General features: G+C 44.1%; 1 protein-coding gene across 1 annotated transcript; it reads right to left on the reverse strand.

Annotated features, from left to right (window-relative positions):
- Window positions 1-633: 633 nt before the first annotated feature.
- PPP1R3G (protein phosphatase 1 regulatory subunit 3G) lies at window positions 634-2,041 on the reverse strand (the record flags this gene model as incomplete). The annotated part of the gene is given in 3 exon segments (XM_082499195.1): window positions 634-1,664; window positions 1,667-1,769; window positions 1,772-2,041. Coding segments are annotated over 3 exon segments (1,404 nt in total).
- Window positions 2,042-18,601: the final 16,560 nt, after the last annotated feature.

The following is an 18,601-nucleotide window of genomic DNA, read 5'->3' on the forward strand; positions in this document are numbered from 1 at the left end:
GCCTGTTGTTCAGAGCCGCCACAGGCACGGCAAAGGTGGGACGGGCACGCAAGCCTGTCATGAGTTTGACAGGCGATCACAGCAGTGAATCGTATTGTTATGGAGTCCATTGAACTCAAAAAATAATTAAAAAAAAAAAAAAACAACAAAAACAACCAAGGCACACCATTGCTGTCACAGTACTATGTCTTTGAAATGGATGCGAGCATGGGAAAACTGGGATGCTACGGTAAATCTGTAGAGAACACGCCGCGAAGTTTTCACACAAGTGCTCCGTGCATCTCTGACTAATCGGGTAAGTGAAGTCAAGCCCAAATCGAGACCTCAAAAATTCACTTCAAGAGGGGAAAAGCAAAGCCCACGCTACTCAGTCTCCTTGTTCTCTCTCTCTCTCTCAAAAAAAAAAAAAACAAACCCAAAAAAAAAACCAAACCAAAACAGGAAAACGATTCCACAAGCCACAGCACATCCATGTTTCGCCGGCAAAACCGAAGCGGCCGCTTAAAAACCACCAGATTTCGGGTAGTCTCCGGGACGGCTACCTCGGCGCGCTGCTGTCGCCCCCCCCGCCCCCCGAGCCGGGCCCGGGGCTGCGGGCGCCGCCGGCTGCCCGGCCGGGCCGCCACGGCTCCATCAGTAGCGGGGGGCGGCGGGGGGCGGCGGCGGGCTGCCGGCGGCGGGGGGCGGCGCGGGGCCGGCCCCGGGGGAGCCGCAGCAGCGCAGCGTGTAGTTGCGGCCGCCGTTGTTGTCCCAGTACTCGCCCTGCGGGCTACGGTAGCGGATGGCGAAGTGGAGGGCCGAGCCCTCCCGCAGGCTCGGCGGCACGCAGAGGGTGAAGCCGTAGCGCTCGGCCGGCGGGTCGCCGGCGGCCACCGGGGCCGGTGGCAGGGGGGCGGCCGGGACGTCCACGAAGGAGAGCCACTCGTTGAAGGTGTAGCGCACCGTCACCTCCTTGGGGCCGGGGCAGCCCAGCACTTGCACCGTGCCCCGCACGTCGGCGGGCGCCGGCGGCCGCCCCAGCCGCTCCAGGCAGACGCGCTGCCGCCGCAGCCGCTCGGTGCTGGGCTCGCCGCCGTCGGGGAAGTCGGGCACCAGGCGCAGGGCGGGCGGCGGGGGTTGCTCGCCGGGCGGCGGCGGGTCCCGCTCCTCGGCGGGCGGGCTCTGCAGGCGGGACAGGGCGGCGGGCGGCACCTGCGGCTCCTCGGCGTCGCTGAAGTGCTTGACGCTGGCCAGGCTCAGCCCCAGCGAGTCGGCGAACTGCACCCGCTTCTTGCACTTGCTGCAACAGCCTTCGCCCGCCGCCGCTTCCTCCTCCTCCTCCTCCTCCTCTGCCTCCTCCTCCCCCTCCTCCCGCCGCTCGCCGGGGCCGGGGGACGGCGGCCGCCCGCAGCGGCGCAGCTCCAGCAGCAGCAGCCGCCGCTCCGCCGCCGCCTCCCGCTTGGCCTCGCGGGGCACCGTCGGGGCCGCGGAGCCGCGGAGCCGCCGCCGCTGCTCCTCCGCCGCCAGCTCCTGCCGCGGGCGTGCGGGGCTCGCCATGGCGGGCCGCCCGCCTGGGCCCGTCCCGGCCGCCCCTGTGGCGGCAGGCGGACGGGCCGGCACGGCTTTATCCGGCGCCCCCGCCGCAGGCCCCGGCCGGGGGGCGCTCCCACCAACCCCCCTCCCCCGCCGGGCCCGGAGCCTCCCCGCGGGGCTGCGGGCGGGGGCGGGACCTCCCGGGACGGGCAACGCGGAAAGAGCAGCGGCCGCGACGGGCGGCCCCGCACGTCCTCCCCGCCCGCCCGCAGCCCGCCGCCGGGGCCGCCGTTGCCACGGCGCGGAGCAGAGCGCTGCGAGCAACGCGGTCAGCCGGTTTATGGCCTCCGGAGGAGAGATGGGGGGAGAAGGCAGCCGCGCCCGCGGAGCCAGCGGTGCCGGCGGTTGTGTGTCGTCTGTCGTGTGTCCCCCCCCATCCCCATCCCCCCGCCGCCACCGCGCCCGCTCCGCCCCGCGGAGTCAGGCCGGGGGCAAGTGCCGCCGGATAATTAATTATTTTCATCGTCATCGTTGTTTAGGCTTCCACCCGTCGGAGGTATCCCGAAGAAAAAGCCCAGAGGGCGTCCCCCCCCAGCACGCTTGGCATCACGGGGGAGATGTGTACAGCCGTGCCCCCGGGGCAAGGGCGGGGAGGCGGCGGGGAGCGGAGCGGAGCGGCGCCCCCGGAGCGGGGCTGAGCCGCCGCCGGCCCCGCCGAGCCCGCGGTAGGCAGCGCCGGGTCCGGCCCCTGTGCCGCGCTGCTCACCCTGTGTCCATCTCCTGCAGCTCAGCGTTTGTCAGACACCCCCTACACCCCCTCCGGCTTTTACGTTTAAATTGGTTTACACCTATCCCAACTGCAGAGAAAAGCTTTGAGACCCGAACTCGCGGGCAAAACCCCAAAGGTAAAAGGAACACCAAAGGCATACACCTTTTAAAATACAACCTATTTTGTAAGCAAATCTCTTTAACCATTTTTTACTCACACTTGGTACCGGCAATATTCTCCTTGTGGAAAATTAAGTCCAAAGGCTCAGGAGGCACACGGGTGTGCACATGCACCCTTTTTGACCGTCAGACTGTCTCCAAAGTTTCCACTTCATAACAAAAAAAAAAAAAAAAACAAGGAGAAAAACCAAAATACAGGCTTTGCCTTTTAAACAAATAATGAGAATTAGGATCAGTTTTATTTTCTGAGCATGACGTATAGTAAACAGCATCCTCATAACAAAATATCCTCGTAACAAAATACTTTTGTTAGTATGGCGAGATCCATATCTGAGAATTTTCCAAGCTTAATTCTATACTTTGTGCGTGCCACTACTATTGTCTGGGGGCGATTTGCACAGATGATTGCAAAAATACTCCATTATTAAACTTCCCTCCATTCTTTTTCTCATGGAAGAGACACTAAAAAGTGTATGCAAATAACAGGCTACTTTCTTGAAGCAACACGCTCCCACTATGGATTTATCAGAGGGGTTTTTTGTTTGTTTTGCATAGTTTGTTTTATTTTTAGCATCAGTCAGGTTGCCAAAAAGCAGCCTCCCAATGTGAGTGAATACAGTGCAGTTAACTGAGTATGCAGTCTGGGCTGTGCGGAGGAATGAATGTCAAAGCAGCTGAAACACCACTAAAGTTTCCTCAGAAGACACTGCTGTGAGGATGTTCTTACTGCACCTTGACCAAAGAGTTGAACAGCGAACGGTTACTCAGAAGTGCCAAATAATCTGACTCCTCTAGCTTCTGGCCATGCATTCAACATTTGTTAGTAGTTCGGTTTAGAGCATTGTAAGAAGAGGAATGAAGGACAAACATTCTCTCTGGCACCAGCTGTGCTAATGGAAAATATGACAAATACCAGTTTGCTCGTCACCACCACTCTGCCGCAAGCTGCCACGTTCGCCAGGCTGTTGGCCGAACCCTTCATAGGAGCGCTCCTTTGCCTACTCCCGTCCGAGTGAGCTGGTGTGCCATCGTTTAAGCTCTTTGAACTAACCAGCCTCAACTTAATGGTGCTAAACCACGGAGCACACTCCTGACTTACTCAGCTGAGGTCTGGGATGCAGCGCAAGAAGGAGGGGAACTATGGTCTTCTTCCCACGCACGACTGTTGGCAGGGAAGGCACCGCTTTCACCTGCTTTCACCATTGCTCCTGACCAGCAGTGGGCAACAATGCTGGGCCGCTCTCCTGTCAGCATTCGCTTGGATGAAAACAGGTTGCAGTGCTGGCGCTTTCTTACCTGTGCCTGGAAATGAGACCTCATGACCCACCTATCTGGGGCTTGGGCACCTCAAATTACCACATTGGAAAGAACAAAAATGAATAGATGACATGTGAGTGACAGTGCTTAATACTTGCAATACGGTCAAGATTCCTCAGATAAAGTACAATACTACTCCTTTACTTTCTCAGAGTAGCATCTATTTTATGGCGAGGAAAACAGAAATGAAGAAACCAGCCCTTACTTCCTCATGTGGTGTTTATTCCACTAATGCCTGCTTTCTCAGCTTGCCAAATCATTAACAAATGTTAAGCGGCAAAGGGAAAAAATGTGCCATTTGCTGATAAGGCAAAACCATTTGGACTACTAGAAATTACAGAGGAATGTGAAAGGTTCAAGCAAAATAAGGGACAGCGAAAAAAGAAACTTACTGTAAATATTGATAAAAGTTAAGGAATATTGTAGCAATTAATATACATTTCTTACATATTCCGTAACTCTGGGAGACAGACCTGCAAAAAGGACTACTGTTCACAGAAATCAAGGAAAAGCAGTTAAGGCAACAGGAATCCGTATTGCAAGAAAAGAATTAAAATCAGGCAATTAATGGCATACAAAGGGAAGTCAGATGTTTAGCGGTAATCGATTGCTAGCTTTCTGAAAGGGAGTAATTTAAAATCAGCTAAACCTTTACAACAGATGTTCAACTATGCTACAAATGATGCCAGCGGACATTCGTTAAGGAGGCATTTAGTGTTGTCTCTCAAGTATTTCAAAATGGATTCTCTTAAAAGAACAGGACAACCAGGGTGTCAGGCTTCCAAGTACTATTTGCCACGTTGGTTATTCAAGAAAATGTTGAGATAAAAGTGGAGGGATTTCCTCATAAAAGAGAGACAGCAGATTTGCAGCCAGGAGGCTTTTGCATTCCCTGAGCTTTGACCAGTTATGTTTAAGGTAAAAAACCACACACAGGATCAACACAGCACCTCTTCTTTCATTTCCCCCCACCTTGTCCCCATCCTGCATTCAACACACACACCTTGCAGGCGCGTCTGCATCCTAAGATGGCTACCGAATGACACTAAAAAAAAGAAAGAATGTGCAAATCACTGGTAAGCGATCCATGGTGTTGCCTTCTCAATTCGCACTATGATTGCACGGGTATGTAGTTCTCAGAACTCATTAGATCGGAGGTTTTGGGTTGGAGCTCTATTCAATGTGCAATTTAATAAATTGGTCAAGCCGCTTTGATTGATACTCATAATCATTTGGACATAAAATGAACATGAAAATGCTTCTTTGCAGACACTCAGAGTCAAGTAACTGGGGGATTCTGTTGATTCAACTCAACCACACAATGGAATCCCGAAGCTCATTCAAGCACTGTTCGTCATTGCTTTTTATGCACTTTTAATATTAGCTTCAGCCTTCAAATCCAAAACTAGCAGATTTTCCAGTTAGTGCGAGAGGAAAGTATTCTAATTCTGGATGTACCTAGGTCAAATATGCCAAACATCTCCAATTTCCCACTCAAGCATTTTCTATGAAAATCTCCCATGACAATAGCTTATCAGAAAATGTGAATGAGTAATAACTCCTAAGCACTACCAAACAATTCACAGGGATTTAGAAATACGCAGGGATTATCACAGTTCATACACAAAATTAATAACATCTTTTCTCAAATTCTAGCAGCATTCATTCTGAACCATCTTCTTGCTTCATTTTGAAAATCATGCAGTTCTTCATCCCAATTTTAACAGTCGCGTTACTTGTACAAAAATGGTAGGGAGGATATTAATAGCCTTCTCAATTATTAAAAAAAAAAAATACTTCCTATCCCATGGGAAATTCTAGCTTCTCTGTGTTTTTAATAAGGGTAGGATTTCAGTTTACTGCGTTTGTGAGGATGGTCAAACACTGAATGAAAAACTCAGTGGGTCTATACAATCTGAATAGAAATGACTCAGAAGTTAGATTATTAGACCTAATTTTCTTCTTTACGCAGGAAAACCAAGCAGCTGTACTCTAAAAAGGCATGCATTAGATCTGTAATGGAAAAAGTACTGAAATGGAAACAAATATTTGGAAGTGATTACTTTAGTTTCCAAATCTTAAATATGAAGATTTAAACTGGATTTCTGCAGGATGCTCAGCAACCAAAATCCTTTAGAGCTTTGAGTCTCTCAGACAATCGCTTTTAGAGATGTCTGCTGTATATTTTGTCATCTCTCTCAGGAGACTTGCATCTGACGTTCCTTATGGGATGTAGAGATTACTTGAAATATACGAAAATGTATTTATTCAGTTTTCCAGAACTACAGCAACGGCTGTGTTTCCTGTAATGATGTGGAATATCCTTCTCAATTACTAATACCGAGTATTTGGCAATAAGGCCAGGAATGTCCCTTCACTTGGGTGAAATGCTAACCTCTTCAAAGTTGGAGTTTTGTAATTATTTCAGTAGGTCTGAGATTTCTCTGCATTTGGTATAAAATCAAGCCCATTCTTCGTGACAAGCACAAAGGATTAATCTTTTTTTTTTTTTTTTTTTTTTTTTACTTTCTGTTTTGTAGAAGTTGCATGGAAAAGATTCCATGTGGTTGAACTCAGTTCAGTCTGGAGTTGGCATTAACTGTGACAAAATCATGTTGCACAAAAACTTTTCATTCACTAAGATTTCAGAAGTTTTGCTTGGTTCTTGTAGCTCTTAGAGGTGTCAAGATTTGGTTTAATACCTTTGACATTTATAAGATATTTATTAAGTAAAATTTTTATATTCATGTGGTACACTTAAAATCTTAAATCATGTCAAACTTTTAATCAGTAAATCATATTATGATAAAAAGCCCTCCCACATACAAGCTGCCATCCTAATAGAGACTTACTGTTGCATTTCAACAATTTAACCCAAATAGACAGTCTTTGAAAAGGAAAAGTTCAGATTATCAGTGAGAAAAAAGGGTTTCAGCTTTCAAAATGTATTCACAGCATAGGAGTTGAAAAGGGTTTTGTTTTATGGGTTTTGTTTGCTTTAATGTGGATCTCCAGAAAGTTGCAGAACCACATCTCTTTCAAAGGTTTCTGATGAACACTAGGATCCTGGTTCTCACGTGTAAACCCTCTATGTTTATGTACATTTTTTATTCAGCAATCTAGGAAAACTATAATTTGGATCAAATTCTTGCCCTAAATTATGCTAGTATATTGCTTTGAACTTCAGTGAGAACAAAGCTCCATCTTTTCCAGAGCAGTTTGATATAAAGGGCATTCTACCCCCAAAACTGCTGCTGAGCTATTAAAATAATTTCTTTTATTGCCGTCTGTCTTAAATTGCTGGATTTTGCTCCTGCCCTGCCACCTCGCAGACTGCCTCTGGAAAACAAAACCCAAAGTCCTCTTAAAACTCTGTAAGAAAACTTATTCAGACAGAAGATATGTTTACCTCTTGACTAAGGACACTTGAAAATTCCAAATGCTTGACATACTCTCCAAAATGAGCTCCTAGAAAGTATATAAAACATAAATGACAAAACCACACATTTCTAGACCAGCTTTTTGAGTCGTTAGCCCATGAACATTAGATGCCCAAGGCATTAGATATTTTTCCCCTCTAAGGCATTATATTTTTGCCCATTGGGAATGAGACATGAAAATGGAAAATGACATGAACTTGTACCCACATTAATTCTGTTTTGTATTTCTGTGTTTGTCTCTGTCACAGGCAGCAAGGCGTGTAGCTCACTCAAAATCAATAGCGGCGTGAACCCATTTGGCCTCTCCTAGGACAGCAGAATTGGCTGGCTGGTCAGAAGGACCTTCATGACGTCGGCTGGCGAAGCCTCCATCGGTCTTTACAGTTGTGTTTGAAGTGGCATAACGGAATGGTAACCTGACCTCATCAGCTCGGATACCTCCCTGTCTTTTGGGAAAATGGAGTTGTGCAATGTAGCCTGTTCTAGTACCTCCTGGCAAAAACAGGGCAACCTTTTCAGTCCAGCAGTCACAGCCAGGTAACTCGTACGTCAGACTCATGTCTTTCACTTGGGTTAAAACACGGGAATGGGCTTTCCACATAATCTTGCTGTATAAACTCGATGTTAAAAATTGTTTGTTGAACATGTAGTTTTCCAACACACTGAAAAAGGAATAAATTTAACCCTGTGTCTTTGCAGTTCCCCAGGACTGCCTCAGTTACAGTTTGTTCTCAATTGCTAGGCTGAGACAGTAGACGGCAAACCCGCTACCTGATAAAGTATACCCTGTAAGAGAATGTTTATCACAGTCATTTATGTTGATTGTCACCACTTCTGAACATCGTAACTTCAGATGATGTACATATATAGCAGCAACTAGGTGTCTGTACCACAATACAATACTGCTAAAAGCCCAATAGAAGACTTCAGAGTTGAATTTCAGTGAATAAAATAGATTATGTAGTGGTCTGAACAAAGAGATATTTTCATTTCTAAAGAACGTTAATCATTTTTACAGCAGAAAAAAAAAAAAAGAGCAGAAATATGTGCTGCTTTAATATTACTGTACCATTCTAATTATTACGCCTATACTTGAAAACTCTCAAGTGCGTGAACAAGAAACAGGACTGCATGATACAGCCTAACCCCGCAAAAGCAAAGGACTAGCACAATAGCTATCATTAACAGCATACAAATAAAAATCGCTGAAATAGCCATATATGAATGCAGGCATGCTCAATCCTGCATCACCAGAAGTAAAAAAAAAAGAGTTTTCTATTTCATTGACTATAAGTTAAGTCCCACAGTCCCAGTGAATTCAGTCCCACAGTTCCAGCACCTTCAGTGGGAAAGGCAGAAAAGAAGCTCCATCTGGTGGTGTGGTTGATTGCAATTACTTTTAAATTTCATTTAATCACAAATTCATTCTTCTCCAGCAACCAAATGAAAAAATGAAGTAACATGTAAAGGATCACCTGTCCTGCAAACTGAACCAGCATTGCCTAACACTTTAAAATCACAATTTAAAGAAAATCAGGACCTCCTCCTATTTGAAGCAAGCCAGACTTGAAGCCTTTCAATATGAGGCACACGTGATCCTGCCGAGGTACTAATCTAGGCTAGAAACAGATCGTCAAACAAAAATGAAAGGCTCTGTTAGCACACTTCAAGAGGTCACCTGCAGCAGCCTGGGGTGGGGAGAAGAGAAGGCGGATGAAGGAGGAGGAGGAGTGTGAATGTGAAGTCCGTGTTGCAGCTGAACCTGTCATATAAAAGTTTATGGAAAGTTTACAGAGGTATTAAAAAAATATTGCTGTGTCTCATAGGAAGGAAACAAGCCTTTCTTCAGTTAGCTTTTTTTATAAGAAACTAACTTTCTTCAATGAACAAATGGCAATTTTGTTGGAAAAGACACTACTTCCCGTCTTAAAAAAAATCTTGAACTGTTCTAGCTGTAACAGATTTGCAACATCATGAAAACTAAAGCAGATGCTTTAATCACTTTTTAAGTAATAAAATGACTGCATTTTAGGAAGTTGCTTTCTTCTTCCCTGCCTCCACTATGCTTGTATTGCCTGAGCTGTGAAAACGGAAGACTTATTGAATTCATCGACAAATACAATAGAGGAAGCTGAATGCACAGAACAGCTTAGAAAAAATAAAGATCAGGCTGACCAGTACCCGTATTGGATATTTGCAAAGAATTGCTGAGCAAAACTGGAGTGATGCTGATGGTCGAGTAAATAATTTGACGTAGGCCTACAAATCATTTTAGCAAGTATTCAATTGCAAATATATGCGTAGATGCAGCATCTAAGTAATTTCAGCGAAGTTACTGCTTTGCACAATTGGGAGATATGTTGCCCCAAGCTGATGTTATAAAATGTTTTAAGCATGATAAAATATAAAACTAATAAGCAAAATAATACTAGATTTAGCTACTGAAAGTCTATGCCTAGTTTCATGTACAAACTCACGTCTGCTACTGCTCATTGAAGAACCCATGGCAATTTCTTTCAAGACCAGTCCCAGTAGCCTAGACAAAGTTTGTGCTAAACAACGGCAATCTTACACACAGATAAACCTTGTCCTGCAAACTCAGGGGAATAAATATACTTTGTCTACTCTTTTGTAGTACCTGCATTTCAGTGGCGATATATGCTGTGTTTTGTCAAATCAATGCATAGCTACTTTTTTTCTAAAGAGTAGAGCAGAGCTTAGTGTTAAATACTCACAAAAAATCTGTTAAAAGAATGTTGAGAATACAGATTTGAGCACCAATATGCTAGAAATTGCCCAAAGTCACACTGCCTTTGTAACCTTAATGCAGCCTTTTTGTGTGTATCATTTAGGCTACAGCCTTTAATTATGCATTCTTGGGCCCTTTTCCCCTCAGGACTGTCTCATTAAGCACACAAGACAGACAACTCCTCAATGGTGGTATCATTGCTTTTCTCTACATTGCTCAACGTGTAGCTGTAGGCCTTGCTTATGGAACAGTATCCCAGCCTTGCTCCGGAGATGTGGTCAGATTTCCTCACAGGATCCTCCACGGTGCTCAGCACCACAGTATCTTCCAAGTGCTTCAGAAATAGCAGACTACTATGAGATGAAGTATTCCTGATTTCACCATTAGAGAGCTGAGCCGTGGAGAGATAAAAGTAAAAAGTGTCCATTTATTCTAAGTGCTCCTTTTGGACGTGTGCAACGTGACTTCTGAGGTTCCTTTTCAGTATATAAGATTTTACCTGTGTTCAGACCATCGCTCCTTTTGATTTCAGCTAGAGCTGTAAGTGCTCAGTACCTCAGAAACCTGACTGCTTGGGTTCTCAGGGCAGAAAGTTAGCAACGTGTGATAGGTAACCAAGTGAGTTTAAGCAATTTGCATAGAATTGCTAAGTGCTTTATGTGAGGAGCAGCAATAAAATTTAGTCCCTTTAGGCTAGAAATCACTCGCCTCCACGGCAGGACCATCCTTTCCCTCCCTGCATTCTTTGCAATTGGAAGCAAATAAAATCCAAGTCCTCCAGCCATGTAAGCAGTATGTGATCATGGCATTAAAGCCTTATCAAAGAATAATATCATGATTTCTATCATCATGAATGGGGATTGCAACCTTAATAAAGTTCTTTTAGGTGGTTTGTTCCCAGTACCGGCTTAGCACAATTCAGGGCAGTTCCACTTACGAGACATCTGCAGATAATACATAGTTCACATTATCATACAGTAAATATTTAGGAATAAGTTTAGCTAAATATGTTTCCTTTGCTGGTATCTGGACTACTAATCTGCAGTAACTCTGCTTCTGTCTCCATTTTCGTATCCAACTGAAACAAAAAGACAAATCCCACATGGCTCCTATTTCTTTTTGCTCCCAAACAGATGAGACATATAAAGGCTGCTACTTCCCTGATTCAGTACATAATTTCTAATGTCTCTATAAAACGATAGACTGTAAATGCAACCTAACGGTGCCAAAACTGAGTTGTTTTTCTTTTTACTTGGTGAAGCAGAAGGACTCAACTCGCTTCAGTTTGAAAATATTTCACGAAGAAGCCACATTGTAAGGAGTTCAAAAACAATTCAGTTGAAAGAAGACACTTTGTTTTCACAATAAAGATGTTCCTGAAGAAGCAGCACTGCCATTCACACCCCGCTCTCTCTCCCATCCAAACAACAGAAGTGCATGAGCACAATTAAAGTGAACAGAAAGTTTTTACTGCTCTACGTTATTCTCCTCGCAACAGCCGTAAGTAGGTCACTGTCCACTCATCACATTGGACTTGTTGCTTTATACCACAAATAACTTCGCTGACATTATGGCAGTAATTCCAAACTTACCCTGCTGTAAATGAGTGCAGGATATAACCCTGAGTCTTTTAAGTAAATCACAGACTGTAGAGTCTCAATTACAAATTGATTTCTGGTAGCTAATGTCCCTCTCCTACCATTCTTTTCTAATCATACAATCAGTCCTACTCAGATCCTTTCCTTCTGAGGATCCTACTCGCAGATCCAAGGATAACGCAACCATATCAAGAGTAGCCAGGACAATCTTAGGGAACCAAAGTTTGGAGCCCTTAATTATCTTGTGGAGTGATTTATTAATCAGAATGGAGTCACAAGGAGGAGTAGCTTAAGTCACAAGGAGGAGTAGCTTAACAACAACAAGGGAGAAGAATGAACTGATGAACTGAGCAAGAGTTTAAGAGCAATGGATTCATTTTCATTCTGAATATTGAATGGATTCAGTGATTAAAATAAATTACCTCAAAGGCCTATTTCAAGAGTAATATTTTCTCCTTCCCAGTTTTCCTTTTTTACCCATTGTCCTAAAGATTGCACTTAATTTGACTTAATTTTATATGCCGTTTTCTACTTATCTCCCCAAGTGAAGAAAAAATGGCATTTCTTACTCCTCCCACAAGAAGGATGCATCCATTCCCCAACAGAAGTCGCTTCCTTCTCACTCCAAGAACAAAAGGTTTATCTTGGCCAAGCACAGAGCACTTTTATTTAACTGTGAAACCTATCTTACTTTCAAATTTGAAGATTAATGACTCTACAGAAAATTCTGTATCTCTTTCCTGCCATATGCTCAGGGGGTGTCTTCTCATTATGGTTTACAACCAAATCCATGTAGTCATCATTTCTCGACTCATACTACAGAACAGGAAGACCCGTAAAGTATTGGCACTGAACTGCAACAAGATGCAAGTCGCTTTCTTTATTTTTCTTTATTTGAGATGCTGTGTCTTCACACTGATCCAATTTTTGCTGCTTGCTTGATTGAACGGATGGTGCGGTTTCTTGTCCAGATTTTTCATCTGAGACAAAATTCCAGACACGTGCAAAGGCTTGCCTGTTCCCTAACATGTTTGGCCAGAAGCTGTAGAAGCCACTTTGGCAAGAAGTTCAGAATACAAGGACACAAGCTCTAAAGAAAAAATTAATTATCTTTCCCATCATGGCAATCAACAGCTGGTTTGCTGCGAATGGGTTGTATATCAAATGATGCAGAAGCTCCTTGGACCTCAGGTAAAGAGCTGACCTTTAGTAGCAGAGCTTTTATTCATTTTTGTTTATTCAACACTTTATGCATGAGAAAATAACGGAGGAAAATTCACATTTTTCCCAGCCGCTTGGATAAAATTGCATCTATAGGAAACACAATTGTTTTGAATTCACCAAAATTTACATTTAAACCAAAACTCACAGATTGCTTGTCTTTCAAAGTGGTATTTTTAATATTTCATTCACAATATGGACTTAAAACAAGAAACAGAATTACCTCAAAGTGATTCTGAAAAAACATAGAAGGGAGAAAAAAAAAACCAGTAAATGAGACTGCATGTATGAACAGGGAAGAACAAGAGAAAATGGAAAGCAGACTAGAAAAGTTTGCTCATGTAACATGTTACACTGTGCTCCATCTTGGAATGGTGTTCGGGAGACTTCCAATCTCAAAAATCATGGGGACCAGAGGAAAAAGATAATGTCACATCTGTAGTTATGGGCTTCAACTCATATATATACATACATACGTATATGTTTATAATCTTATATATGCTTCTGGGTTGTCATACACTCTCATGTGTTTATCATAGAATCACAGAATCGTTATGGCTTTATCCTCGTATATATGTGTGCATTGATACTAACTTGACAGTTGTCCTTCACATAGACTTTGCAATGCTTCCTGAACAAAACTTGCTTCCGTTGATCCTATGGTCCACTGAAATATCAGCTGCTGTCAAGCACAGTTGGAGGATGGCGGCAGGGATGATATTTTTAGTGATATAAACACCATATACCAGATTTTTACATAAAGGTAGCCAGGCTCCTTACCCCTCTCTTCAAGGGCTTCACAAAACTCACTACTCACTCTGGAGCTTCCAGGTGACAGAAGAGAAATGGTTCAAAGCCTATTTATTAATATAGCATGCACAATTAATGAGTGCTTATGGGATTCTTTGAACATTAATGTCAAGAATTTTGCAAAGAATTTACATATAAAACTCAAAAATGGGAACCTAACCAGAAAAGTCTGAATTCACATTTAAGTCTCAGTGTGAGAATGGTTTCTGAGTGACACAGGGATACACATGCTGACTTTGGTGCAGCTTGTGAAAGTACTGTGCTTAGGCACCAAAATGCCAATGTATGAATAATGTTTGGGCATTACAGGAGTAGTCTATGACGAGCTTAACATGATCATGCTAATTGGTTAGTCTATTTGAGGAAAAATGGTGCTTGTTATCTGTAGAGCTCGGGGAGGAGACCTGAGCAATGGAAAAGGCAGCAGCATTTCCCCATCTTGTTATGGGACAAGGAGAGGGACACGTATTTATTGGCCGTGGAAGGTTGAGATGGGTGTGGAAGCTCTCCCTAGGATGTTTCCCAGAAGATGAAGGAGGACCAGGGGAACATGGCCACTGTTTGTTACCTTCTGTAAGGAAGTGAGAATAGGGAACAGATTCCCAACTCTTCCTCAAGCACTGCGGAGTACCTTGCTCCAACAGGCATCTTGTAAGAGTGCACGTGCCTCATATTAGCCATAATGTGAATGACAATTGATCTGTTTAGAGGGAGAGAGAAAGTGCATGAAAATTCCCCATCACCATGTAGGGCCCAGCCAAAATCTGATCCTTAGGAAGCAAGTGGAGGTGAAGACTCGGCTTCAATGCAATTGAAATGCACTCCTGCTCCCCAGAACCTTGTCAGATGAATTATCCTTCTCATTTCTTCTCCCACTGTAGTATCACAAAAGTGAGTGAGAGTTTTCCCAGATTCCAGGGGGGTTTAGCTCTAAAAGAAACAGATCAGGTAGCTGGGGTTCTTTTAAATTGCATTTAAACCAAATCCAGCAGCTCGGTCCATGGCTAGCATTTACTATTCTTCCTGGCTTGAACAGCTGCCTTGGGGAGTAGCTTGGCAGAAGTGCTGTTTGTAATCTAGAAAAACAAGTCTAAGTGGGATCTTTTTTACAATCCATCACTGCTCTGAATATTTGGACCGAAGTGTGTAAAAACAGGATATAAAGCTAATGATCCACATCTTCACCATCTTTCCACTTTCCTCAATGAAAAAACCAGTTGATACTGATCGAGTAAATTGCTGGTTTTCAGTCTTACACACTTTATTAACTTCAGATGAACAAGGCACCAGAGGTTTGTTTCTGTTTTGCAAAGTACTAATTACAACAGCCAAGGTTAAAAGAATTAGACAACTTCCTTCCTTCTCTTCTGCAGTCCACAATATTTAAGAAAGAAAAAAAATAGTGACTGAAAAGACAAATAATTTGATCCTTTTAAAACCACAAACCAATTTCAAAATATCTGTGACAAATACTTGTTTAAATTTGATTTTATGAAACTCTAGGTATTTTAATAATGTTATTTTTAAAATCAGAAAATCCAGCAGAAAGAATGAGTTAAGATTGTTCTTCAATAGTGAAAATAATACATGAAAGAAGCAGCTGGGCTTTGCAACAGGAGATACTGTACCAAATGTGAAGATCAGAATTTTCTTTCCAAACTCAGTTATTTTATACAAAAGCAGAATGAAATTTCACCAGTCCCGGGAAATATTTTAGAGATCCTTCCCTACTCCAAGCTACTACCACAGGTTGCCTCAAGGCATTTCTTTCCTCTTGACTACAGCCTGTAACTCTCTTCAAGCATGCGGAAACGGAATTGCTGTAAAACTGCATTACCCTGTCAGGGGTTTGAAATCCTTGGGAAAATTGTGATAGCTTTACAGGGGCTGTGTCGCTTCAATTATTTAAAGTTTAAAATGTCTTTTTTTTTTTTTTTAACACTATACAGAAGCCCAATTACTCACAAAACTGTAACAACCACTATAAAAATGTCAGCAGTTACCAACAATTAGCATACATATATATAGCCCACTTAAAGATAGGGAAATTCTTTATGTTACAGCACAGACTACTGGACTGCTAAATGTTTGTGGTTTGTTTTTTTTTTTAATGTGGTTCAGTATCTTCAGGGAGTTCTCTAAAACACACATACTCTATAACAGGACAGCCAACATATATGGGTAAGGGTGGGTTAAAATTAATTGCCGGACATATGAACCAAACTCACTGAACAGTGATGTGAATCCTTCAATGCTCCACTGAGTGAACTACACTCCTGCCAAAATCGCTAAAATGCTGAATTAACTTTGAATATGCAACTATGAATCATTACTCTCTTGACCCTTCCCCAACATATTTTTCCCTCATTTCTTTCCCTATCCATTTGTAACCCTAGCAGAAAGCATAAATTGTATTAGCACAGAGAAGCTTACAAAAAAAAACTGAAACCACAAAAAAAACCCAACTCCACAGGCTGCTTTGAGCATAGCTGAATTTCCTCTCTGGATCTCTGAGCTTATTGATCTGAGGCTTGAACTTTTCACCCCTTTAGTAAAACAGGCTTTCTGATCATCGCAGCGTGATGCTTGTCTACGCACAGAGGCTTCTGCTTTCGGGTATGATAATAACTGACATTAATCACGTAGTGCTTTTCCCATTAATATTTGCATGCTTTAAATTAGAAGGCTACTGTGATTACATAGCCTTTTTTGATTCATAATAATCCAATTAATTCAATTTATACAGGGAATGTAAGTGTAGAATTCAGCCCTCCTCCACAAACGTTAATGTGGTAGTGACCTCGTGACGTGTAGCTTCATCTCAGAGGATACAAGCCACTGAGTTCAGGGCAGCAGTGTCTTTATGTCACTTCATTAAACAAGCACTCGGAAAGCATGTGCACTGAAACAAGTGGGTCTGAATCGGCCTAACAAGCCAGACGCACTGAACTAGTAACTCCTCGGTAGCATCCCTCCTTCCATTGGGCAAGCATGGCTCTGTAACACAGACCTTGCAAGAACCAGCCTTTTCACACTGCTAGCTATTTATAGCTATTAAGTCAGCAACATCGGGCAGACCCAAACATAGACAGAGCACCAGAAAAGTGCAGTCTGTGCTAGAAGCGGAGCCTGGGTGTACTGACTGCTGAAGCTGGAGCCGTAACATAAATTCACCAGACTGGAAATACAGATCTAGAAAATCTAAGAGTTACTGTTTTACCTCAGCCAAACAGCCAATAAATGACCAGGTAGTCAACAAAAGTGCTTGAGTTACAATATCAAACCACCAAGCTATGTAGCTGATGAACAAGTAAAATCACTGGAATTTGATAGTTCTGATCTGTGTAACACCACAGCTGTTGAACAAATGACCTTACCATAACCTATACTTTTCTACACTAAACAAACTTCCTTTACTAATCTATACTGAATCTATACTATTTCCTCTTGGCATCTGACCACCTAAGGGAGGGGAATAACCAAAGTCATGTACCCCTGAGCGTTAACATATACGTCACATCTAGAAATAGCAGGTCAAGATGTCCCTAGGGCAAGCTTGAGATGTCTGGAACGACTGTCATCAAACTGGCATCAAAACCAAGCATCAGCTTTGCCAGCTTGATGGATGTCTGGTGAACAGACCTGAGTGGTGATTTAAGTAAGGTTACATACAGCTGTGTACAGTGTACAGAAACAGCAAATACCAAGAAAGTTGTATGGTACTGTTTTAAAATAAATCAGGAGCCACAAAGCTAGGGGACCGGGAAGAGAAATACTACAGGAAGGTGGAATGAGGAAATGTTTGTATATGCTTTATACCACACATACAATGTACAAAATGAGCAGTGAGAGGACACATTGGAGGCAGGGCCCAATCCCACAGCCTTCGCACACTGTGCTCGCTAACCTGAGCTGTCCTATTTGGAGCAACAGCGGACACAAGATCTTCTTCATGATCTTGTAAAACTGCAGCTATTACTACAAATGTACTCAGAGATCTAGTGGTCCTTAAGCTTTCAGGAGGAATTCACATACTTGGTATACCTCTGGGGGGCCCTGATGAAATCAGATTGTATTTTGGTAGTGGCCTGTCACAAAGGGACCCCACAGCTCATGGGGTTTATGTATAGCAGCTTTCCAGTATCTGAAGGGTGCCTACAAGGAAGCTGAAGAGGGAGTTTTCACAAGGGCATGTAGTGATAGGAGGAGGGGTAACGGCTACAAACTGGATGAGGGTAGATTTAGAATAGGTATTAGGAAGAAATTTTTCACTCTGAGGGTGGTGAGGCACTGGACAGGTTGCCCAGAGAAGCTGTGGAGGCCCTATCCCTGGTGGTGTTAAAGGCCAGGCTGGATGGGGCTTTGAGCAACTTGGTCTGGTGGGAGGTGTCCCTGTCTGTGGCATGGGGGTTGGAACCAGGTGATCCTTAAGGCCCCTTCCAACTCTAACCATTTTATGATTTCTCATATTTGCTGCTTGGTAGAAAGACACTTGACATCTTGAAGGCTGCCCAGTGCCATCAGCCACCCAAGGACACACTTCTACCTGCCTGTTTTATCCCTCCATGCGTCCATTTCTCCTAAAACCATCCCCTAGTGCAAAACACACCCTGGAGGCCTCTGGTGCTCCCCCTCAGGCCCGGCTCCCGCTTGCACAGCCACTCATGTAGCACACATGTGCTGTCACGGCCGCGAACTGCAGCTGATGCACCACAAAACCCGACTCACGACGGGTTTTTTCTGGACTCGCGAGGACCAAAACCACCAGTTCCCATATCTACTGGGCGGTGAAGGGGTGGGCAGGGCCGCTAATAGCTGCCGCCCCCTCGGCGGGGCTGCGCATGCGCACTCCTACTGACACCCCGCTCCCGCCGAGCTCTGCGGAAGTGACCTCATCGCGCAGCCCCGTGCTCGCCCTTCCTCCCTGTCTCCGGTTGCTCCGCGCAGTCTTTCCTTCCCGGGCGGCGGGTGGCTTGATCCGGGGCCGCCTCCCCTCTTCGCGGCGG

This window comes from Vanellus vanellus (genome assembly GCF_965231255.1).
Source record: "Vanellus vanellus genome assembly, chromosome: 2".
NCBI lineage: Eukaryota > Metazoa > Chordata > Aves > Charadriiformes > Charadriidae > Vanellus > Vanellus vanellus.